The sequence below is a fragment of the Crocodylus siamensis genome, chromosome 9 (assembly GCF_052110815.1).
Source record: "Crocodylus siamensis isolate JL-2025a chromosome 9, ASM5211081v1, whole genome shotgun sequence".
In the NCBI taxonomy this organism is placed as follows: Eukaryota; Metazoa; Chordata; order Crocodylia; family Crocodylidae; genus Crocodylus; species Crocodylus siamensis.
This window is the reverse complement of record NC_143403.1, coordinates 2,586,083-2,610,453: the sequence shown is the minus strand read 5'-3', so window position 1 is coordinate 2,610,453 and position 24,371 is coordinate 2,586,083. Positions and strand designations below refer to the sequence as shown.

Below are 24,371 nucleotides of genomic sequence, written 5' to 3'. Positions count from 1 at the left end.
TTGTCTTTAGTCTCCCCCCCCCCCAATAAAAAAAATGACTGTATGTTAACAGCAAGCATTATCTCAAATGCAGCAAAAGGATTTAACTGTAGCTGGTAACAGGATTTTACCCTATTATGTAAATGATACAATGAGCTGGGGTTTACATCTTGAGTGGCTGTAGCAAAAATCATCCCTTTAAAGGCTTGCTGCTCGTACAGGTTTGCCCTCTGCTTGCATTGTAAAAAGCAAAGCCCTTGTGTATGTGTAAAGGGAGGCTCTGCCTCTGACTTGCGTGACTAAGGGTAGATCTAAGGGAATACATTTTTGTCTTGGTAGCTGTTTAAAAGCTGGACTTGCTAGAAAGATTCCTTTTGCCGGCTCTCGTGAAATGACTGTAAAGAATGAGGCAGAGTAACCGTGCCCTTGTACCCCCATAGCACAGGCTTTTGATCTAAGGAGTCAAACGTGCAGTCCTCCAGGCACATACCTATACCCACGAGCCGGAATCTGGTCCTTGGGAAGAGAGTCAGATACTCCAGAATGAGAGCAGCTTCTTCCCTTCATTTTGAAGTCGGTCCCCTGTGGTTTGGAAGAAAACCTTCCAGCTGTGACTCAACTTCGCTCTCCCTTGGACTGAAACATCTCCTTCATCTTGGCAGTCATGTTCCCCAAGTCAGAAATGTTAGCACTTAAAGGATGAGGTTTTTCAAATCATCTGGATGCAGTTTGGTTTGCAAAAAAAAAAAAGAGTAGCTGCCAATACAACCCACAGGATTTTAAAGATCCTAATCCCCGTTACTGTGCTAGATATAAAACCTAGGGTAACACATACGTGCAGTGCTTCAAATTTGTTTTTTGGGGTTTTTTGTTTGTTTGGTTGGTTTGTTTTTGGGGGGGGGGGGGAGAGGAGGGTTGCTAAACTTCTGTGCCTGAAGACCTGGGTTTGACCACTGGTTTCCTAAAGTTCCTTGACTTCATTTCCTGCTGTAAAATTCCATTTTGCTTTTCTGCAAAACTTGTGCTGATGTCAGCGACACTTGCAAAGTTTACTTTCCTGCTAGAAAACAATCCTTTAAAATTAATAGTGGTGGACTTTCCTCTTTCAAAAATTAAAATGTAGCCACACTTCAGAACAGTAGGCCTGCAGCCGAGTTGAGTCACCAGCTGTTGTTGGGTGATAAGATGTGTGTTACCTGTGCTGGGGGAGGGGAAGGAAGGAAGCAGGCACTTTCTCTGTCCGGATGATTTTCCGGATAAGATTAGAAATGCTTTGTAATAATTTGCATAAATACATTATGAGGCAAACTTGGGGCGTGAGACCAGATTTCCCCTTTTAATTTCCTGCTGGAATTAAGTGACATGCTTCAAGTCCTCGGAGTGGTTTCTTTGATTTGCAGCAGAGTAAGCTGGCTCAGTGCTGATCTGCAGAGCAATTGCGTTTACCTTTTCCTGCCTCCTTTCGCTTCCAGAGCCAAGTCTGGTCTGCATCCTTTTAGTAAAAGCCATGGTCAAAATTGGAAGCCAGTCAGTTGTGGCACGTTTCATTTTTTTTTTTCACAAATGACTTGTGAGATTTGCAAAACAATTAGCAATGAGAAAGATCTGCTGAACTGCTGTGTCCTGGCCTCCCCCCAGGTCATGCAAGAGTTTTCCCAATTGGTATTGATTATCTATCTGGACTGAGCCAAGAGCACCAAGTTGATGACTCTTTCCACTACGTGGCCTCTCTGTGAATGCCTACAAACCCAGCTGAAGACACAGCAGGAAGATCGTGTGTGCTTTGCCTCGAAAGTCTCTCTTAAACAAAAGCTTTTTAATTGTGCAATTGAAATGTAGCTATTAAGCAAATACAGACTGAACAGGTTTGTTTGAAGTACCACTAGTATTTTGCTGCAAGATGTCACCAGTTGCACTGTCTTCCGCTGATGGTACAGAGGTGAGCAAGTTTATTGCGTGATGCTGCAAGTGAGTATGCAGGTCGTTCTTGCGGAAAGGCTAGCTGGAAAAGCCCTCACCGAAGCATTGCCTTTGCCTCCTGACAGTAGGGTGACTGCATGTTCATCACTGAGTCAGACTGAAGCACATGCAAAACCCAGGCTTTCGGCGTGGGTTTCTTTTCCCGCCGCAGGGGAAGGAAAAGCCCTGTCCCGGGAGTGTAATCCGTACGAAACTAGGTGACGGGTGTATGCGGTTGGCTTTGCTTCTTCCCGACTTCATGAGCAAGCAGTTGCATTGAGAACACATAACAGCAGCCATCTCCCAATGCCTGAAGAGGGGTGTCTATGCCCGAAAGCTTGCAAAGATCTTTTTTCCAACTATTGAGTTGGTGCAGCAAAATATATCACGTCTACCCAAAGAACCTTGCCTTCCTATGCCCTTAGACCAACACGGCCACAACTGACAACCTTGCGTTAAGGGAATGTGAGCCTTGATCGGGGACTCAAGCGGAGGCAGAAATGGGGTGGTTACAGTGCCTGTAGTTGGTGACTTCTGTGTTTTTTAAGGGAGTCCCTTGCAGGCTATTTGTGAGAGGCGGGGGACGCTCTAGAAAGGCAAAATGCCCCTCAGTTAAGATCTTCTGTGGTCCTGGCTTACTGCCTTCCAATTCTGAGATCTAATAGTCCTTGCACAGTTAAGAGGATTTTCAGTTGACCTAGTTTTGGCCTGATATGTCAGATCCACAGGGTAAGACCTAAACTGCATGGCCGCACACTTTTACACCAGCCCCGCTTCCCATAGCCACCTAGGAGAGAGTTGTGCCAAAGGAACCCCTCTGTGACTTGCGCAGGTTGTGTCACCTCTCTGTGCCTCCAGAGTGGGGAAGAGGATGCCTTTCTCATGGCTCATGTCTCGCTGCTATTGGCACTCTTGGGCAGGGGACTGCCTTCTTTTGTACCGTTCTGCTGTATGCTGTAACTCGGTTGTGGCCTTCAGACCTAGTCCAGATATGAATATTGGGCCCTGTTGTCCTCTGTTAGATGATCCATGTTTGGGACACATGATGCACGGACAGCCTGTTTGAAATGGATGAACATGAGAGTAACTGCTGTTGTATTATGACTTGCTGTTATAATAGGTATCACAAGCAGGGCTGAAATATTGATGTGGAAGGTAGAGTTCCTTCAGGAAGGGCGGACAAGGGAGGAAAACAGAGATGTTGTATTATATTAAGACTATGCATAGTCTTTCCTGAAGTATAGGAAACACGCATTGAAAGGTAGAGATACAAGAGACAAAAGGCCAGGAGTCGACTGTAACCAGCTTGGAACAAGGACGTAGATGAGGCATTTTTAGGCAGCTAAACGAGTATATCCAGAAGGCAAGACCTGACTAGTGGAGGACTCTACCCAGACACCTGGAAAAGTGGCATGGCAGGACATTGGACAGTCCAGGTCATGCTGCAGAAGTGACCATGGCACCAGCTATTAGAGTTGATACCAGCTAAGAGGGATAATGCTTTAAAATGTATAGGTGGAAGGTTAGTCAGATGAAAACAGTCGTGAGACTCACTGACCTAAGACAAGGAAGGAGGGTGAGTAGTAGAGCAAAGATAACTGGTTTAAAAAAGGCATCCTGTAGTAAACACAGGAAACTGGTAGAATGGCTCTCATGGGAAGATAATCAAAGGGGTAAAAGCATGCAGAATAGCTGGCTGCTACTAAGTAGACTGTTAGCTCAGCTACACACCCTCCCACAAGAGAAGAAAGATGAGAAACACAGTAAGAGAGGTTTGGCTCTATCAGCACTCTTAAGGATCTGAAAATCAAAAAGGAGTAATGCAAAAAGCAGAAACAAAGGTCTGTGATTCAGGATAACTGTAAAACAGCAGGACTATGTAAGGAGAACATCAGAAAGAGTGAATATGTAAATGAGCTGCAATTAACAGCAGACATAAGGCAATAGAAAGGGTCTATAAATGCCTCCAAATAGAAGTCTAGGTCTTAACAGGAAAAGAGCAAATAAAAGATCATAGGATATGAGGGTTGCAGGGACCCCGGGAGGTCGCATCTAGTCCAACCCCCTGCTCCAAGCAGCACCAGCCCCAACTAGATCATCCCAGCCAAGGCTTTGTCTAGCTGGGTCTTAAAAACCCTTAAGGATGGAGATTTCACCACCTCTTTGGGTAACCTGTTCCAGTGCTTCACTACCCTCCTTGTGAGCATTTTTCCTAATATCCAACCTCAACTCCCCTTGCTGCAACTTGAGCCCATTGCTCCTTGTCCTGTCATCTGCCCCCACTGAGATCAATCCAGCTCCATCCTCTTGGCAGCCCCCCTGCAGGGAAATGAAGGCTGCTATTCAGTCCCCCCCTCCATCTTCTCTTCTGCAGACCAAATAAGCCCAGTTCCTCCCTGTCTCTCCTCACCAGTCCTGTCCCCCAGCCCCCTGAACCATTTCTGTTGCCCTCTGCTGGACTCTCTCCAATTTGTCCACATCCTTTCTGTAGTGGGGGGGCCGAAAACTGAACGCAGGACTCCAGATGTGGCCTCCCCAGTGCTGAACAGAAGGGAATAATTACTTCCCTTGACCTACTGACAACACTTGTACCAATGCAGCCCAGGGTGCCGGTAGCCTTCTTGGCATCAAGGACACACTGCTGGCTCATATTCAGCTTCTTGTCCTTTGCCCGCCCCCTCCCCCCCCCAAGGTCCTTGTCTGCACAGCTGCTGCCCAGCCTGTACTGGTGCATGGGATTGTTCCCTCTTAAGTGCAGGACTTTGTGTTTCTCCTTACTGAACCTCATGAGATTTCTTTTGGTCCAGTTCTCCAATTTGTTGAGGTCTCTCTGAATCCTAGCCCTACCTTCCAGCGTGTCTACTACTCCCCCTGGGTTCGTATCATCTGCAAGCTTGCTGAGAGTGCACTGCATCCCATCTTTCAGGTTGTTGATGAAAATGCTGAACAAAACTGGCCCCAGGACCAACCCCTGGGGCACTCCACTTGATACCGGCTTGCCAACTAGACATCGAGGCATTGACTACTAGCCTCCAAGCCTGATGCTCCAGCCCACTCTCCGTCCACCCTACGGTCCCGTCTTCCAGCCTGTAATTCCTTTGCTTGTTTGTGAGAGTGTTGTGGGAGATGGTATCGAAAGCCTTGCTTAAGTCAAGATGTATCATGTCCACTGCTCTTCCTGCATCTGCAGGGCCAGTCATCTCATCATAGAAGGCAATTAAATTGGTCAGGCATGACCTGCCCTTGGTGAATCCATGCTGACTGTCCCTAATCGCCTTCCCCTCCCCCAGGTGCTTAGAAACAGACTCCTTGAAAACCTGCTCTGTGATTTTCTCTTTTTTTCCCAGGAACTGAGGTGAGTCTGACTGATCTGTCGTTCCCTGGATCCTCCTCCTTCCCTTTCTTAAGGATTTGCCCTTCTCTGATCATCTGGGACCTTTCCCAATCGCCACAAGTTTTCAGAGATAATGCCCAGAGGGTCTGCAATCCCGTCAGCCAACTTCCTCATCACCCTCTGGTGCATCCTATCCAGCCCATGGACTTGCACACCTCCTGCTTTTCTAAATAGTCCTTAACCCATTCTTGTGCCACTGTTGGCTGCTCGCCTCCTCCCCAAGCTTTGCTGCCCGATGCAGTAATCTGAGAGCTGCCCTTGCCTATGAAGACAGAGGTGAAAAAGGCATCAGGTGCTTCAGCCCTTCCCGCATCCTCTGTCACTAGGTTGCCTCCTGCATTCAGTAAAGGACACACACCTTCCCCGAGCTTCCTCTCGTTGCTGACACGGGTGACATAGAGAAGACCAAAGTGTTTCACTCCTTTGCTTCACTCTTTCCCAAAAAGTTAACTCTGACCAGATACCTAACTAAAACCAGGCAAAAGGTTAGCATAGGACGGGCTGGGTAAGGCATGTGTTAAAGAAAGGAGTTAGGTAAGTGAGATGTGTCTGAGTCGGCAGGGCCTGATGAAATCAACCCTTGAGAACTCACCAAATTAGCGGAAGGAAGCTCTATAAAATTTAGCAGTTATCTGACTTCTAGAAAGGGCAAACCTAGTTCCTCTTTCTCTTCTTCATTCTTTAAAAAAAAAAAAAGAAAAAAAAAAGTGTGGGCAGGGAGAAGGGCAGGTCCTGCAAGTCTCATTTTGATACCTAGAAAGATATTAGAACAATTTAGACAGTGCATTTATAGGCACCTGAAGGCTAATATGGTGCCAAGAAATAGCCAGAATGACATGTCATGACAAGTCCTGTTGATCCAGTCTAATTTCTTTCTTTGCAGTAGAGCTAGTCTTGTGCCAAGGAGAAAGCAGTGGGTGTGATCTGTCTTGCCTTTTGTAAGGTTTCTGATGCCCTTCCACCCGAGTCTCATAAGCACATTCAGAAAATGTGGTTAAAAAAAAATGCCATAAAGTGTGTGCAGCTAGTTGAACAACTGCACTAAAAATACACTTGTTTGCTTCCAGACTGAGTGCATCCCCCAGGGTCTGTCCCAGACCTTGTACTGGTCAGTATTTGGGATGATCTAGTTGGGACTGGTCCTGCTTTGAGCAGGGGGTTGGACTAGAGGCGACCTCCTGAGGTCCCTTGAACCCTCACTTTCTATGAATCTATCTTCATTAATGATTGAGTGCTGGGATAAAGAGTCCACTTGCAATATTTGGCATTAGCCTGGGAGGGCTAGTAGGCACTTCAGAGAGTGGGTCAGAGTTCAGAATGATCTTCAAATTGGAGAGAGGGTCCGAGATGAACAGGAGAAGGATCAGTGAGGACAAGTGTAAATTGCATTTAGGAGGAAGAAGTCAAATGTACAAATACAGAACACAGAACAATTGGCTGAGCAACAAGACTGCAAAAACCGACCAGGAGGCTGCAGGGATTTCCAAACCGAGCAGAAGCCAACAGGATGGTGCTATGTCCTTCTAAGGCCACCACGCTTAAAGGTGTAGATGATGAGCACAGGCAGGAGCAACAAGAGCAAGGTTTGGAAAATATAACCTTTGTAGAAAGGAATTGGAATTGGGCTTGCATTGTCTGCAAATGAGAAGACCGGGCAAGGGAATGTAAGTCTCTATAGTTATAATCTGAGGTTGTAATAAAAAGTTGGTGACTAGCTGTTCTCCTTGGTCATGGAGGGTAGAAGAACAAGAAATCGCCTTTAGCCTACATCAAAGACGGGTCGGGTTGGATATTAGGGCTGACTTTCTCATTGCTCGGGTGGTGAGTTTCCACGGCTGGCTGCGTAGGGATGTTTCAGCACATCCTTTATTGAAGGTGTGCAAAAACGGGTTAGTCTGTCCGGGTGATGTAGGTGTGGCTGATACTTGAGATGATACAGCAGACTTCCCTTGAGGTCCCAGCCCTCTGCTCCTGTGCTTCTATATGGATGGAGAAGAAATCTGCGTCTTCTAGCCCAGAGCCTCCCAACCACTGGGCCGTGAAGGATTGGCAGTCAGGTTGTGGTGGGAGCTTTAACCGCTGTTAGCAACAGGCCTATGCCTGGGCCAGGCCTATGCCGTACTGATTTGCTGTGCAAGAATGTCCTCACTTGGCCAATGACTGTGACTTCTTAGCTTTTGAAATTGGACCACAGTAACTGCAGGTAGTCACCTCCGTATCAGCGAGACTGCCATAGCTGCTAACATCTGGCTTGTATACTCAGCAGCTAGCTAGCTAACCGTAGCCAGGTGATTGTGTATGCATGATTTTTAGCTATTGTCTCCTCCTTTATTGATGATGTTCCTCGCAACCCGCTCCCCCCTCCCCATGTAAAAATTAAATTTAAGTATGTAAATTAGATTGTTTCTATACCCGGTCCGCCAAAATTCTTTGAGTGAGTTTGCCGGTCCGCAGTATAAAAAAGGTTGGGAACCACTGTTCTAGCCGTCAACCAGAGCCACCAAAGAAGGAGAAGGAGACAACCACCACGCCCTCCACTCAGTCAAAGAGAGCAGATGAATGGAAGGATCCCTGGCGCCGATCCAAGTCCCCCAAGAAGAAACTTGGCATGTCCGTCTCTCCCAGCCGCGCGCGCCGACGCCGGAAAACCTCTGCGTCGTCTGCCTCTGGTTCTGGTTCCTCAAGGTAAGATGTGGGCCAGGGAAGAGCAAGAGGGGCAGCTAACACATGAGACTCTCCTGCACTGTGCCTCTGGCATATGGCTGCCAGACTTTGACAACGGCCTGCTGAAATGGCCCTTGTACGTCTTGCTGATCTGTACTTGTGCTCCCATAAACAGTCCATATAACCAGCAGAAGAGGTGGGGCTTGTGGAGCCTTAGCAACTGTAAGCCCAGGAGTGGGCGAGTGGCTTAAATTTAGCATTTTGTGACCTAACTAGGGCCTGGGGACACGTGGGTCCTTAGAGGACCAATCCAAGAAGTTGAAGCCAAGGTGCGGTCCACCTAATTAATAGCTAATCTTAGCAGAAGCTGCTCTGAGTGGGAAAGTTGTGGAGCCTACATTAAGCAGACCTAGCTCCCTGCAGAGGTAGCAGGGGAGAGTCTGCTCCAGGGAGACTTAGGTTGAAAGTGAGCCTAGAGATGTGGAGAGCTATTGAAGCCCTGGAGCCCGGTGGGACAGAACCCTGGGGAACAAGGTGGAGTGTCACATGGCAACATTTTGAATCCTCCACCACAGGCTGCCTCCCTTTAAAGATGTGAACTTTGGGTTCCCAAAAGGAGGGAAGGAGTGGGGAGGGGAGGACAGGACAGGGGTCTTAATTTGTGCGTGAGAAACACAGAGCATGCAGCTTAACAAGAACAAAGCAGATACAAACCCTGCTAAAACAAATAGAAATAGCTTTTATCCATCCTTCCTTGATCCTAAATGTCTGCTGGTTGGGATCATCCTAGTCCACCCAGAGGAACCTGGGGACAAGGTAGAAGACCATTATCTGGTATAAGTGGGCTTTAAAGGACTGTTATGGAAAGGGAAGGGAGAGCTGCTGCCTGCAGGGCCTTGTTCCAGGTGGCTGGAGTGCTGGTAAATAGAGATTGATCACTAAACCACAGAAGTGACTGGCCTGGGGAGGGGATGAATAAGGTTTTGGGAGAAATGTGCTGTGTATGGTAATGTAGCCCAGGAAGGGTCCTGAAGCAGAGATGGGAGAATGTGAGTGGCATTCATGAGATCTGCTGAACAGGAGACCTCCGCACTCAGTTAACTCCACCAAATGAGAATCCTTTTATTTATTTATTTTTTTTCCAGGTCATCTTCTCGCTCGTCGTCCTATTCTGGTTCAGGTTCCTCGCGCTCCCGTTCCAGATCTTCTTCCTACAGCTCCTATTCTAGTCGCTCTTCAAGACACAGTTCTTTCTCAGGCAGCAGATCCAGGTACTGTTCCTCCGGCTTCTGACCCAACAGGTCTATCTTTCTCCTCTTCTCAAAAGGCACAGAATAGATGGCAATACAGAATTATCAGGCTACTGATGAGCTTGCACAGTAAAATCACTGTGAGGGATATTGCAGACCCTGTGCACGCTTTCTTTCAAAATACAGTTTTAGAAATCTCTCAACATATCTCCATTGGGTGAGCAGATCCAGCTCTCTGGGAAGTGTCACGTTATTAATGTCATCTTCCCTTCTGACACACTGATTTCGGCAGATAAATCAGAGATGTATGTAGTGTGTTCTACTATTTTAATGACAGTCCTTATAATTTACCGTTTTGTCAGCTTCTGAAAGCAGAAAATGACTCTGGCAGGGCACTGCATGCGCCTGCCACTCTAAGGCCCTGGAGCTGGCAGCCTCCAGGTGCCTGATGAGGGCAGCCATTTTAGGCTCAGGGCTCCCTATATAAACAAGGCAGTTTGGCTGCTGGAGGAGAGGCAACAACATCGCCTGGCCTGAGGGCTGCCGAGTTTCATCCGGAGGTGAGGGAGGAGTTGTAGGGGATGGTAGGAGGCTCCTGGTCCTGGGTATGACCGGAAACCACCCTGCCAAAAGTGGGTGGTCTGGTGGGACTCCCAGTGGTGCGGGAGCCCCCAGGAAATGCCAGGCCAGTGATCACCCCAGTGAAAAGCGGGTCAGTGTGCCTTAACCCCTAGCCCTCACCTTAGGGTGGGTCGTGGTACACCAGAGGTAGTTGTGAGGGTTTGAGACCCTGAGGAGGAGAGTTGGGACCAGGCACGGCTACAGCCACCTGAGCCCACCTGCGGTGGGAAGCCCTGAGACCCCGAGTAAAGGGGGCATTATGAGTGCTGTGGAACCGCAGCGAGAGGGGGCAGTGATCAGAAGCCACAGATAGGGTGATGTGGAGCCCTGTGAAGAGAGAGGGGGCTCAGCCAGAAAGCGAGAGTGGAGCCCTGACCCCAATAAGTCCTCCACCGTTGGGAGGCAGAATGGGTCAAAGATAACACCAGTCGTAGCACCACGACCTGCTGCCTGGGGGGAGTGAGAGTCCCCTGTGAGACCCTGAGGCGCCAGTCATGGTGTGAGGTACCCCAGCTCCCCACCTCCGTAAAGAAGGACCCAGAGAGGGGGACCCTGGGATAAGAGTATGGGTCATACATCAGGGCCTGCCAGAGCTTCCCCTGACTGGCCCAGGTGGGGGCCAGGACCAAGAGGGTCAGAAGGGCAAGGAGGCCCACCGAGAGGGACGCCCAAGAGCCAGGGGCCTGGGGTCCCAACTGGTCTGGAGGGGGCTGGGGCTAGGGTGAGCCGAAGGTCCCAGTGAAGGGACTGGTGCTGGCAGAGAACATCAGCGAGGCTTCGGCTGTGGTGTAGGCGAGGACTGGAGCTGCAGATAGTGCCCCCTAGCAGCAAGGCAGAAAATGGGCAGCCTCCAGCCTCCTGCCTAATTACATCTATTAATTAATCAATAAAGACCAAGACGTGGTGGGCAAGAAGGCGGGCAGTTAGCTCAAGAACAGGTGGGCGGGCCTTGCAGAGATCGGCCCCAGTAGCCTCCTGTTACAATGACCATAGCCCAATTTTGAAAATCAGGACTTCCCCCCAACCCAGCTTTCAAAGAGTGGGGTTAACCCTGTTTGACATCGTATACAAGTTTTTTCTTTTTTTTTTTTTTTTTTTTTTTTTTTTACATGTTAGAAGTGTAAGGATCTTGCATGTGTCACTGGGTTTGCAGTTGTAAAAAAAAACCCAGTCTTGGGCACAGACACACACACACACAGACACATGCAGGCAGACACTGTGAATACATCTTTACATGCAGAGATCTGGTTTCATCTCCTGCTGTGCTAATTGTGCGGTTGCATGGGCCTGGTTTAAAACTAGACACATACATAGCCTGGCACTTGAACCAGCTGCTTCTCGCAGTTTGACACACTTAAATTAGCAGCTCCTGCTGTGTACAGCAGAGTGATGGGACCTCTGAGTGAGGGACCACTCTATGGAAATAGATGCAGACCTTTACAGTAGAACTGGTGGGAGGAGAGTGACTTCTTGCTTATCCCCTTCTCTCAGCCTCAGCCAGTTGCTTGCAGGACAAGGCAGTTCTTCAGCAGAAAGCAGTCTGTTTGATGTGCTTAGATTAGCAGCTGCTGCTGTGAGAGAGAGAGAGAGAGTGATGGGACTTTCCAAACCTCCCATAGACTCGTTATCTGAGGGGAAAACTTGTGCAAATAAACTGGGCTTCTTGCCCTTTGAAGTATCATAGAATCAATGAGTGGGAAGGGACCTAGACAGATCATCGAGTCCGACCCCCTGCCATGGCCAGGAAGGAGTGCTGGGGGTGGCAGGGGTCATAAGACCCCAGCCAGGTGCCTATCCAGTCTCCTCTTGAAGATTTCCAGGGAAGGTGAGAGCACCACCTCTCTGGGAAGCCTATTCCAGGCTCGGGCCACCCTTACAGTGAAGTAGTTCTTCCTAATGTCTAACCTAAACCTATCCCTATCCTCCCTCAGCTTGTGGGCATTGTTCCTGGTGACTCCAAGGGGGACCCTGGGGAACAGACTTTCCCCGAGTCCCTGCTGCTGGCTCCTGATAAGGTTGTAGGCAGCCACAAGATCCCCCCTCAGTCTCCTCTTGTGGAGACTGAAGAGATTCAGGTAGCAAGAATCTCAGGTAGCAAGAAACCGCAAGCAAGAATCTCAGCCTGGGCAGCCAGGTGAATCACATATTGCCGGCAGTTGTAGCACCCCACGATGCTGTTGTAAAGTCACTTGACTCTGTAACTAGGTTTTGATGTACTCTGCTGGATTCCCTCCCCACCCCCTTAATGTTTTGGGAAGCTAGAGGTATTTGGATCAGACCTGATCTTCCTCTCCAAGTTTCTGCTCCTTTCTAAATGACTGCAGGTCGCACTTGGAGTCATAAGCTAGAGAAGGCCCAGTTAATCTAGTTTGTTTCAGTTCCTGTGCTTGGAAGTCTGAGTTTAAAATAACCTGTGTCCACAGGCCGTCAGGAACACCAGTGCCATGCATTGGTGTGAAACAGCTGAGTGCAAGCCACAGTCTAGCTGACCATCATTTTTTTCCTTCAGAATTCTTTCCTCCAACACCAACATTGAGCTGGAAACTAGATACAACACTAGCAGAATGAGTTACAGCCCGCTAGAACTGGCTAGTGCGATGCAGCCATTTTACCTAGGGAAGGGGAAGCGGGGAGTGCTCAGGAGCATGGGCAAGGGCACCCTCTTGCATTGCCAGGGACTGAGCAGGGTGTCACATGTCCTTTCTCTGCCTAGGTCGCGGTCCTTCTCATCTTCACCTTCTCCTTCCCCAACACCATCTCCGCACAAAGCGCCTGTGAAAGCTAAAGGGGAACCTGCACTGCCTGTTGGAAAAGGGTAAGCCTTCCTGTCTGCTTGGAACACAGGGCATGAGAAATGGCCTGGAATTACTTGACCTTGGGGCTTTTATGGGATCGGGGGGGGGGGGGGGGGGGGGGGGGGGTGGAGTCCTGGCCCTCTTTTTCCCTTCACGCTAGAAATTGAAGCCAGAATGTCCTTTGAGTAGATGGGCATTAAGTTTTGAGCATTTGAGGATGTAGCAGCTCTAAAAATAGCAACTCCTTACTTGGAAAAAGTAGCTCACATTGGAGCTCCAGAAGCGGATGGGTGGGTGCACACTTCTTCAGTTGGAAATAATGAGCCAACAGGCCTAAAATCTGGTAGAGAAGCTTCTACTGATAGCTTTAGTCTCTTGGCTGCCACTTGCCTGAGCGAGTCGCATTACAGTAGAGGGAGATATCTGTGTACCCGCATGCAAATTAAAACAAACACTACAGTTCTGTCAACTGAAGTGTTTGTTTAAGTGCTTATGTCACCACTCGTGCCTTCTTTTTAATTTTTGTTTGATATTTCGCAACCTCCTGTTGTCATAAAATAGGAAGTTGGGTTTATGGGAGGATGTGTCACTACTAGAGTGACGTCATTCTTACTGGTTACCTAAAAGCCATTTACGAAAGACCTCCAACTTTGAGGCTTTGCTGCAGCTGGTCCATAACCATGGGTGTTCACCTAATGCGGGCTTTGCTCATCTTGACCTTGGGTCAGCATATCGTGAGCCTCTAAGCTGCTTTGGATGCCACCTTTTATATGTGGTCACCTGCTAGACAGACATGGGGAATTCTGCTTTCTTTGATTTACTCGACATCACACCTGTTTAATATTTGGTGTTCCACAATGGAGGAAGCAAACCTGTAATATATTACACAGGCAGGAAACAATAGGTGGTTCTTCTGTAATCCAGTCACTTCTAGCACAGTTAATAATGGGTGTGGCATCACTATCAGTACACTGGGTGATAAACAACTATTGACAGTGATCATGAGCCTCATAAAAAGCACGACTTGATTGAGCTGACATCCCTTTGCCATTTAGTACCCTCATCATAAAAGCCGGAAGTGATGCCCAAGGACACTTGTGGTGATCATATGTAACCTCAACCATAAAATGCAATGGTCAAGATCAGGGGCTTGCACCTTGAAATTGAGGTTGGCACAAACCAGTTCATTTTCATGTGCACAGGACTGGCTCAGAAATATGTGCCCAAGGCAAGAGGTTGTGCGTGGCTTGTTGAGCCCAGCACTATTTCATCAGGGGTGTGTGCTGGATACATGTATAACACAAGAAGCTCATTGGAAGTAGGCCCTGTGAAATAACCTGTACACTGGGGGAGTGGGTTCTCACCAAGATCATGATGTAATCGCATGTCTCTTTTCAAACCAGTTTGTGTTGGTGAAGTACACGTTGCATTCCCTCTTCCAAAAGTCCCCAGTTAAGGCGATGAATCTCAGGTTTCACTAGTGGGAAGTAGTGGTGCATTGCATTGCTTCTGAAACCCCCTGTGGCATGTGCCAGAGCTCAGTCACAAACAAGAGCATCAAGCCCTGTTTTCGCTTTACAGTGAGAAGTCTGTGAAGAAACTAGCTGCCTTGCCAGCCCCTCAGCCACTGACTAAAATTACAGCAGCTGCCTCAGAGCCAGCCAAGCCAGGGGATAATAGAGAGGCCAGGAGGAAGGAGCGTCAGACGAGGACTCCGCCCCGGAGGTAAGAGGAGCGGAGGAGGGCTCGTCCCCTATGTGATCAAGGAGTCCTTTTCCTTGCTCCCTAGACTCCCCAGGAGTAAGGGGCTGGTATATGAAAACAAACCAGGCTGGGCTTCTCCTCGGTGTCTGCAGCAGTAGATACATGAAGCACACCACTAGTGAACTTGCACAGGATAGGGAAAATGCATGTGGATCGAGGTGTGCAGCTGCTGGTAAAGCAAAGGAAGCTGGGAGCCACCAGGAATCCAGAGAAGAAGCTGCTTAAGGAAATAATGGAGCAGCAGCTGATGTGGGGTTGATAATGGAGCAGCTGATGCCTAGTGTACCCCAGACACATCTAATGCTGAGAGAGTTTCTGCCCAGCCCAAGAGATGCTTAACTTCCCTCCCTTCCCGTAGGCAGAGGAGAGAGCGACAACCCTGCTTTTTGTGATGCGGGTGCCTCCAGTAAAAAGCTTACCAGCTGCCATGCCCCAGTTTTAATCTCCGTCTCGGCTGGGTGCAGCCAGTCTCCTGTCTTCGTAAGAGACTCGTTCTCTCTTTGTCACTCTGCTTGTTATGCTTAGTTCTTAGCTTGGCAAGGAGCAGTTGCCCTTGTTCCTTAATAGTGACTAGAGAACAGCGTTGGGAAACCTGACTTGCCTCTGTCTCAACCTGGAGGTGGGTTGCTAAGATAAATGCCTTTTCCCCTATTCAAAAAAAAAAAAGAAAGAAATTAGTAGCTCTGGGTTATGCTGACATGGGTTAATGCCAGGTGTCCTTTGGCACATCCCACGTCCTCCAAAGTTCAGAGCTGCATGTAGGTGTTCTCACGCTAGAAGGTGGAACGCTCTGTCCCTAGCTTGTAAATAAGACGATCAGGCCCAATTAAGTATGTGGTAGCGAGCTAATCCCCAGAAAGGAGTCCAGCCTCCTAGCCAGCAGCACAATCTTGTGCAATTAACAATTTCCTTTGTAGAAAAACACCATTTCTCATCCCAGAGAACAGGAGTAAGATGCTGTAGCCGAGGCCAGGCTTTGTTTAGTGCTGACCAACATCCTTCTGTCCTGCACAGAATACTTGCTGTCCAGAAGCAGGCTGCTTACTCACAGGGCAGGATGGGAATGCCTCGTTTGAAACGCATCCAAAACCAAGACATTGACCTAGCTCTTTACTTTCCTGACCAGTGTAAATGAACACCTATCTGCATTGATGTGTCTCGTTCCCCGTTGACCAGGCACCCAAGTAAACACCCTATTGCAACTGTTTCTTCACTGACCAGCCTCAGGGGAGAGTGACTTCTTTTGTTCTGTTGCAGGCGGACCGTAAGTGGCAGCATTAGTGGCAGCGCCAGCAGCTACAGTGGCTCCAGCTCCCGCTCTAGGTCCTTGTCTCGGTCTCTCTCCAGATCTCATTCTCGATCAACATCTGCCTCAGTTTCCCCCTCCCGATCTGGGTCCAGAAAATCCAGGTAAAGCCTCACACTTCCCAGGCTTGGCCAGAAGGTAACAAAATCCCGTGTGTAACTGTTGTGTGTCATGGGTTTGAGAGTCTGTTGCAAGAAAATGTTCCTTAAGAGAAGGCTGCATGGGGAGAGGATGCTTTGCTTGCGGTATATAAATGTGCCCTAAACTTTAGGGAAATGAAGGCAGAAACTCTTGAGAGTTGCTGTATTAACTCACAGTAAGAAATGATGAAATGAGGCTGAGCATGAACCATCAGTATTCATACTGAGTTGAAGTTACAGCCTCCTTGCCTCATTTGCCAATCTTAATTGAGCTCTGACCTTCCTGCTGGGGAGACAGTCCCTGAATTCCTTATTTCTGGGCTAATAGGCCTTTGGTGTACAGCATCACTGCTATTCCAAACCCTTCCTAAATGTAGTTCTCAAACCTCTCTAGGGAAGATACCTGACCTGTCAGCAGTGTTTGCTCAAGGTATTCAGAAGATCTGCCCAGTAGCAGTGCTTTGCGCTGTTATCCCATCTGCTGATGAGGCTGTAAGACCAGTTCCTGTTGTGCATTTAGCCCCAAGACACCATTCTTTTAAGAGAACAGTGGTGTGGCTGTTAGCAATCCACACATTCCACTAAAACTTTAGGAAGAAGTTCAGGAACAAGTCCATGTCGCCGTGAATTGGGAAGTCTGGTTCAAATGCAGGAGTCTTTCTGAATCTCTGTAAGCTGTTATACTTTCCGTTTCACCTAAGTTCTCATGCACTTAGGCTACCTTGGGTACGGAGCACAACAGAAGCTGGCTCGAATCCAGGCTGATTCACTGGTCTGAGCACTGCAGGATGGCAAGGTTGAATGTCACCATTATTTTCTGAGGATGCAAAGGGGTGCTGCTGCCTTGTCTTGTTCAGTGTGTGCAGGTGTCTGGGAGGCAGTCTGCCTCCTGCGATATGCTGTCTTCATACCAAGTCATTCTGCAAGTTTGCAGATGATCCCTGGTGCTTGTACAGATAACTGAGGTTGGAGGGCAGAGTGGGACAGTAAGTCACAGCCCTGCTGAAGCATGAAACACAAGGCAGGTGGTGTGTTCACTTCCTTGTGACATGCTGCTGGTGAGAGCTGCCTGCACAGGCCAGCCTGTATCGGAGCATCGTGCCTGCTCCGATTTCCAGGACCAAAGTGCTTCCTGCCCATGTGCCCAAGCCAGCAGGTGTTCCTGTCATAGAGATGGGCAGAACTTCAGCCCTGGACTCCTGGCCCTCCAAGCCCCCACCTCTTCTTCAGTCCCTTCTTCCCTGAACCCACTTCTCCCACCACTGCCTTAGCTGTTGCTGCTGCTGGCAGGCATGTGCTGCTGCCGCTGTGGAGTAGCCCGCTGGCAGAAGCTCTGCTTGGACATATGCAGCCTGGCTTGAAATTTCCCCCTGGGATTCTGCTAGCAGCATGGCAGCACCAGCACGTGCCAGCCCTCCAAGCGCTCTCTCAGCTGCTTTGGCAGTTCTGGTCGCTGTGAGCTAGCAAAGCTGGGGCTGCTCAGGTCCATCTGTCACCAATTGTGTAGACAGAGCTTGTAACATACTGTTCCTTTTCCTGGATTTCCTTGGGTGTTGGATCATGGGCCGAGGGCAAGGACTACCGTTTCTTTCTCTGACACTGCCAGGTGCAAAGTTTGCATTAAAATAACAGTCCTTCTCCAGCATCACCCTCCTTCCTTGTGCTATGTCTGGATAGTCTTTACAGTCTCAAAACCTTCTGTCTGGAATACAGGTCAGGAACAACTCTCTGGATCATTATTTAAAGTGAATGTGTTGGGCAACATTAGGTGCACAAGGGTCTTTATAAAAGTTGCAGCCCAAGCAGATTGTTCTTGCTTACGTTGGGGAATAATGACCCATCTAGTTCACTTAACTGAGTAGAAACGATTGGAGATGTTTGTTCTGTGCCCGACACGTTTCGAGGCTTGATGTCCTCCGCACTGGACATGGCCTTCTCATCTGGCCCCGGGCACCACTTACGTCGGCAGTTCTCTGACTCGTGAACAGCACCTCAACCCAGGCGGGGCATTGACGCCAAGGTGCTCTCCGGACTGTAGGCAGCTTCCATGCATCCTCTGCTGTACGCAGCCATCAGCACATACCTGCTTGCGTTCCCGATGCAGGTCCCTGAGTGTGAGCAGCGTCTCCTCCGTCTCTAGTGCCTCGTCCAGTAGCAGTTCCGTGCGCAGTGCTGACTCGGAAGACATGTATGCTGACCTGGCCAGTCCAGTCTCCTCTGCCAGCTCCCGGTCCCTAACCCCAGCGCAGCAGAAGAAAGGTAGAGGTATCTGCCTTTGCAATTACTAATGGGATCCCAGGGAAGGAGCGGAGGGGCAAGATGTGCTTGCGTGGTGGTCCCAGGTACTGCATGGCACCTGCTAGGTAGGTGCAGGTAGGGGAGCGGGCTTGTATAGGCCAAGGGAGTCTGAGGTTGTCTGCTTTCAGCCCTCCATGCTAAGAAGATGTGAAGTGGCCTCTTTGGAGCCCTTGTGTCCATACCTGCATGGCTGCCTGAGCAGGTCTCTCCTTGTCCTTTGGATGCCCATTCCCCATCGCTCCTGCCTTTCTCATCATGCCCTAAGAAAGGCTGAGCTTCCAGCCCCATCTGCTGGGAGGCCTGGCTTATAAAGCCCCAGTTTGCTCTTCCCAGACCCCAGCAGAACCTGACATGAGCCCCTGTCACTCCTTACCTGACACTGTGTTCAAATTTCCCCAGGGGAGAGAACTGGTTTCCTTCAGCTCTCAGTGCTGGGGGGCTGCATGCTGTAGGCCCCCAAAGCACCTTTCTGCCTCGCCTCTGGAGGGGAGGAGGGGTGGAAGGGTTTATGGCAAGGCTTCTGGTTCCAGCAGGAAAAACAAAGAAGGAAGATAGCACCAAGGAAGAGAAACGGAAACGGGAGACGCCTGCCCAGGCCCTGAAGTCGGCCAAGCCTGCTCCTGGAAGCAAATCCCAGCAGCTGCTCCCATCCCAGCAGCCCACAGCACCCCAGGCTCAGCAGGGCGGCTTCAGCGCCCACAAGGAGATCAAACTGACACTGTTAAACAAGGTGAGTGCCCGGGCCTGTTCTCCAGCTGTTCCCCAGGGAAGCGGGGGCAGGATCAGCACCTGGGCCTCTGGGCTGGGGTGGAGCATGGGGGATTGCCCTGTCTGCCCTCACTTTTGGCTCTATTTATCTGTGCTGGAACCTTTGTTGGTCTTCTTTACGGGCACTATGCTGCCTCTGGGGCGAGTGGTCAGGCAGAAGGTCCCGTCCTTCAGTGAGGGGCACCATTGTGCTCCTGACCCCATGACGGGGTGACAGGGAGTTCAGGTCCTTGCTGCAGTGGGGTGTTGGCCCCAGTGTCCAGATCGGGTCCGGGCCAGAGCAGCGACTTCAGCCAGCCTCAGTTACCTTTGCCATTTCCAGCACCGAGGAAACCTTGCTTTGCTTCTGTGCCCTAAACTCAAGCAAGCTCTGTTACTGCAGGTGAATGGGATCCTGGTTGTAAAGACTGGTAGGTTCCTGTGGTACAGGGTACACTGGGTGAACAGAAGGCCTGCACTGGGGGATACTCTGCATTATAGGATACAGTGTTGGAATCCCATCCCCCAAGAGACCACCCAAAATGCCACTGCTTTTATTCCCTTTTGCCCTGAGCTGTAAAACATCCCACCAGAAGCATGGCTGGACGGTAGCTGCAGTGCACAGCTAAGCATTCCCGTTCGTTGTAGTGGTGAATTCTTGTGCACACTGCATGACTCCTTCCTAGGCAGGCACTTAGTGGTTCAAGTGGCTAGTGCACAGGGAGGGCATCTTCCAGGCCACTTCTAGGAGCACCGTGAAGATCCCAGGCCAGCATGCCTGGCTGATATGGCAACTCCAGGGCTGGAATTGCCAGCCACCCCCATCCCCTCTGTCTGCTTCCCTTTCAGGCAGCTGATAAAGGCAGCAGGAAGAGATATGAGCCAGCAGACAAGGACCGGCAAGCCTCTCCGCCAGCCAAGCGAGCCAACCTGTCGCCTGACAGAGGTGAGGAGTACGAGAGATGAACCCATGCGCACAGGGCAGGCAGTGGGTTAGGTTTACAGAGGCTTTTGCTTCAGAATATGCCTGGGAAGTGGAGAAATTGCTGGCACGCACTCCGCCAAGATCTGGGGTGCCTTCCTTCTCCTAAACAGGTAGTTACTATGGGGCATCTCATGCACATAAGCCACCTGCTGTAAAATGCCCAGCAGAGGCTAGGGGCTTGTTACTGCAAGGTGAATTGAGCCTGGGTGGGTGCACCGCCAACTTTGCCTCAGCCTCAGACTGCAGGTGCCTTGTCTCCGCTCTCTTGTGTGGCCTCCCCTGCGTGCTTCTTCCCTGCTGTTGTCCTTTGCTGTGGCAGGCTGAGTCCGCAAACTCTGAGAAATGCCCAGGTCTGGAGCTCTCGTCCAGCTGGTGTGGTCGTCCCAACCCTCTGATCCAGGCATCAATAGTGTCCTGGCCAAATGATCTGTGAAAAGGCTGCTTAAAGCAGTCTAGCAGGCTTTGCAGCCTCTCCGCTCCCCACTTCAGTGGGTCAGATCTGAACCCCTTGCTGCTATGCATTGTCCACTAGCACCTAGAAGTTGGGTCCTGCTAGAACCGGGTTAGATAACCGGCTACAACAAGGGCTGCAGTCTGCCATGGGTGTTGCTAAAGAACAGCCAAGAGGTGGTCAGTAGGGGAGGTGCACCTGCTCAGGCCTGAGTTGTACCAGCTGGTTGGGCCATGTGATGTTTTCCCCAGACGCCTCTATCAGTGCATCGTGTTGACTGTGGCTGGCAGCCAGAAATAATTTTCTGAGTGCTGTCATAACCCTTTTGCATTCCATCACTGCAGAGGTGACTGGGGAAATTAGGCAAGGTGAAAGATCAGGAGGACATAGTTCACGGCTACTGTCAGTCTGCTCACACAGTCAAAAGCTCCTGCCGTCAGTGGTCTGGAGCCTGGCTGACCACTGCGACCACGCTCTTGACTTGCTGAGTGCCCAGGGAGGTGGCAGGCAGGAAGCGCAGTCCTCCTGAGCCTCCTGTCGCGTGCCTGCAGCGAGGAGCTTGCCCGAATACAGTGCAAGGCAGCGTGTTGCTTCAGGTGTCTTCTGTTCAATTTTAGGCAGGCCTGCAGGTACACGGGGCACCATCTGGGCAGATGCAACAGTGATGGCCTAAAAACCCAACAGGAGGGCTGTGCTCTGGCAACCACAGAGACAAGGGGATAAAGCCATCTGCCTTGCATGCCTGGGGCGGGGGTGTGCTTCGGATAGGTCAGCAAGTGCTTGTCATGATGCTACAGCCAGGACTGTCTTGATTTGGCACAACTCAGTCCTGCTAGGGACCAGTTCTGCTCGGAGCACTGCAGCAGGGTTTGGCAGCAGGCCAGGGCTGACAGGCCTTTCCTTTCCAGTAGGTGCTCGTGATAGGAAACCCGCCGGGAGGCTCTCCTCACCCAAGCAAGAGCGCCAGAGAGGCCAGAACCCCAAGCCCACCCCTGCACAGGCTGACAGGTCAGTACATCCCCCTGTCCTGGCTGCGTGATGCTCCATGTGCACTGGTTTTGCAGAAGAGGAAAAGCCTTGGCTTGTCGTCTGGGGGGGGTGGCTGCACACTCAAGGACTAGAGCAGGGACCGCTTCCATCATGCTGCAAAACGGGGATGGCCCTCAACAGCAAGGAGCCAGGGTCAAACCCATGTTGGGTTCAAGGGAACTGGGATGACACCTGTGTGAGGGAGCATGGGGACTTGGTGCTACCATGCCACAGCATGCGCCCACAGCTCCTGGGCCTATTTCCCTTGCAGTAGAACAGGGTCTGTCTGTCCCCTTGAGACACCCCACCCGCCCCCCCCGTGCCACTCCTCGTTTTAAAGTACTTTGCGGGTCCTGTGGGCAGATGGACACCAGCAGTGAGGATGTCAGCTCTGCAGCTCCGTAAGCAAAACCAGCTGTAGCCTGTGGAGCTCAGGTTGCATAGCCCTCCATGAGCACTGCTCTGGCTCGGAGACCCCGGAGGGCTCAGGCCACGGTGTGTCCTCTCTCAGCTGCCCATTGTGCACCACTGCATTTCTTCTTTCTAACCTGGGGGGAGAACAAATGACTCCAGGCTAGGCCTCAAGCCCTGATGATAGGGACCCTGGTGTAGCCTGCTCATTGTTCATCCTGTGTGATCTCAGATGAGTGCAGGGCCCATTGACTGCACCCCGAGAGAATGAGGGGTGTGGAGTCGGGGGCTTGCTACATTAGCCAGGAGTGGGCTGTCACCATAGTTTGTTCTGGGACCCCTGGGCTGGTGATGGCTTTGGTCCAGCTTGCCACGTGGGTCCCACACACCATGGCTTTGTGCTTCCTAGCTCCCGCCCTGCCGGAACATGGGCAAGTGCTGCAAGCAGCATGGCTGCATCCCACACAGCCTGTGCCATGAGGTTAATGCTGCCCTCTTCCTCAGTTGAGAGGCCAGGGGCATGAGTCTCCTTGTCTCATGGGAAGTGGAGCAAAGCCCACTGTAAAAATTCCAGGCCTCGTGATGCTCGGCTGTTGGCAGGATGTTGTCCTTCCTCAGCAGCCCAGCGGTGCGGCCAGGACCATATTCGCTGACTGCCAGAGTGAATGTCGACTCTGCTGGAGTGACATTTGCTAGCTCCCAACCTTGTGCCCATCACTGTTTGGCAGGCGGGTAATGCCAAGGGCTGCAAGAGCACCAAGTTCAAGGGCTAGCAGGGAAGGGAAGGAAGAGCCCATTTGCGGCAGCCGGCAGCTCACCCCCCACTGTTCCCCTTCCCGGTTTCAAGCACTTCCCAGTTCACATGTGAACAGCCAGAGTTAACACTTCTCCCCGTGTGACCTGCTCCCATCAGGTTCTCAGGACAGCTCCTCTGGAGACAGGTGACAGGAAGAGCATGTTAGGCCAGGCTGTAGCCTGGTCCTGTGACCGTCGGCTGGCAGTCATGTGCAGGGTTATCTACAGCGTGACGTAATCCCCGGTGCTGGGGCGGGAGAGCACCGTGCTGCACTTCCTGGCTTCCGCATGTCATTGCCTGCTCCCTCGTGGAAGCAGGGTCCTTCACCCCCACGGCACAGGGCAGGGCAATTAGTTGAATCTCCTGCAAGTGGAGCTGTCAGGCTCTAGTATTCAGTCCCATCTCCCATCCTTCCTCTGCAGCCTCGCGTCTGCGCGGCTCCGGGCCCATGTTCAGTGCTGGTCTTGAGCCAGAATCAGTGTTTGCAGGACAGCGACCCCTTTGTGATCCAGCCATCCCTGCTCACCATGCGCGCGCTCTCTCTCTCTCTCCTCTCCCATTAGGAAACGCCAGCTTTCGCCCCAATCCAAGAGCTCCAGCAAAGTCACGAGCGTCCCAGGCAAGGCGTCCGAGCCAGGCGCGCCAGCTGCCAGCGCCAAGGCGGGCAAGTCCAGCACGCTGTCGCGGCGGGAGGAGCTCCTGAAGCAGCTGAAAGCGGTGGAAGATGCCATCGCTCGCAAAAGGGCCAAAATCCCCGGGAAAGTATAGTTGGGCGCGGCCGCAGTCCCGCCTCGGCCTGGCCTAGCGACTCTGAGCTGTTTTTATACGTAGCACGACGCGGCCACTCTGGATTCGGTGGTTCCGTCTGATGATGATTTTTTTTTTTTTTTTATTTTGGCCACGGTTCTTTTAAAAACAAAAAAATTTCCAAGTTTGGCAGCAGCGAACACGCAAATGATGCGACTCACCCCGGCTCCTACCCTAGGGCCATGCGGCGGGGGCCGCCAGCCCCGCAAGACAGACCGAGCCGGCACCATGACGGAGGTCCAGCCACCCCGCCAGGTTTTCCATGTAAATTATGCACAGAGGACTCCAGATCGCAGCCCTGTTGGATACGTTCACTACTTTCCTCTCTCTTTCTTTCTCTTTCTCTCTCTTTCTCTCTGCGCCCCCTAGCCCATTTCTCTCTGCCTTCTCCTCTTTGCTAGCCATGAGTTGTATTCTTCTAGTTAGCCTTGCTGTGTGGTTGAGTGTCTTCAGCAATGCAGTTCTATATACTGTGTAACGAGAACCGAAAACTGCTGTGAACTACTGGCGACATCATCTTCTTCCTGCCCCCCACCGCCGCCCCCCCTCCCTCCAGCCCTCCCCCAGGAGCAAGACAAATATATATATATTCTTGACGAAAGTCTGATTGGGAAATACAACCTGTCTTTTATTTTAAGCATCAGATTGTTTTAGTTGATTTAAAAAAAACAAAAAAACCACAAACAAAAAAAAAACAAAAAACCACCCTGCAAAGGTCTTGGGATGTCTGTCTGACGAGGAGGGTCTTTTTTTGAGGGGTCTCCCCGAAATAAAGTATTTTGATAAACAGTTCTTCCCATCCTGTCTGTTCTCTTCGGGGTGCCCCCATCTGTGCCCACCCCTGGCCTCTGATTCTTCCAGCGGGGTATTGCTGCCCCCTACTGAGCCACATAGCTGCAGGTGCCATCTGCCAGGGCTTGGAAACCCAGGAGCTTGCATCACGGCTGGCCTCTGAACACAGGTTGAATGTCTTGC

At 50.8% G+C, this 24,371-nt stretch overlaps 1 protein-coding gene across 13 annotated transcripts in view; it reads left to right on the top strand.

Annotated features, from left to right (window-relative positions):
* ZC3H18 (zinc finger CCCH-type containing 18) overlaps positions 1-24,185 on the top strand; it is a 53,961-nt gene extending 29,776 nt beyond the window's left edge. For 3 of the 13 annotated variants that reach the window (XM_090062302.1, XM_090062301.1, XM_090062307.1), the window contains exons 10-19: positions 7,817-8,017; positions 9,142-9,267; positions 12,581-12,682; positions 14,244-14,387; positions 15,684-15,836; positions 17,977-18,137; positions 18,701-18,900; positions 19,767-19,863; positions 21,262-21,361; positions 23,153-24,185. In XM_090062302.1, coding sequence (XP_089918428.1) covers positions 7,817-8,017; positions 9,142-9,267; positions 12,581-12,682; positions 14,244-14,387; positions 15,684-15,836; positions 17,977-18,137; positions 18,701-18,900; positions 19,767-19,863; positions 21,262-21,361; positions 23,153-23,357 — 1,489 coding nt within the window. In that variant the 3' untranslated portion in view covers positions 23,358-24,185. The remainder of the gene's footprint in view (positions 1-7,816; positions 8,018-9,141; positions 9,268-12,580; positions 12,683-14,243; positions 14,388-15,683; positions 15,837-17,976; positions 18,138-18,700; positions 18,901-19,766; positions 19,864-21,261; positions 21,362-23,152) is intronic. The other 10 variants (XM_090062306.1, XM_090062314.1, XM_090062313.1 and 7 more) reach the window with 9 other exon arrangements.
* Positions 24,186-24,371: the final 186 nt, after the last annotated feature.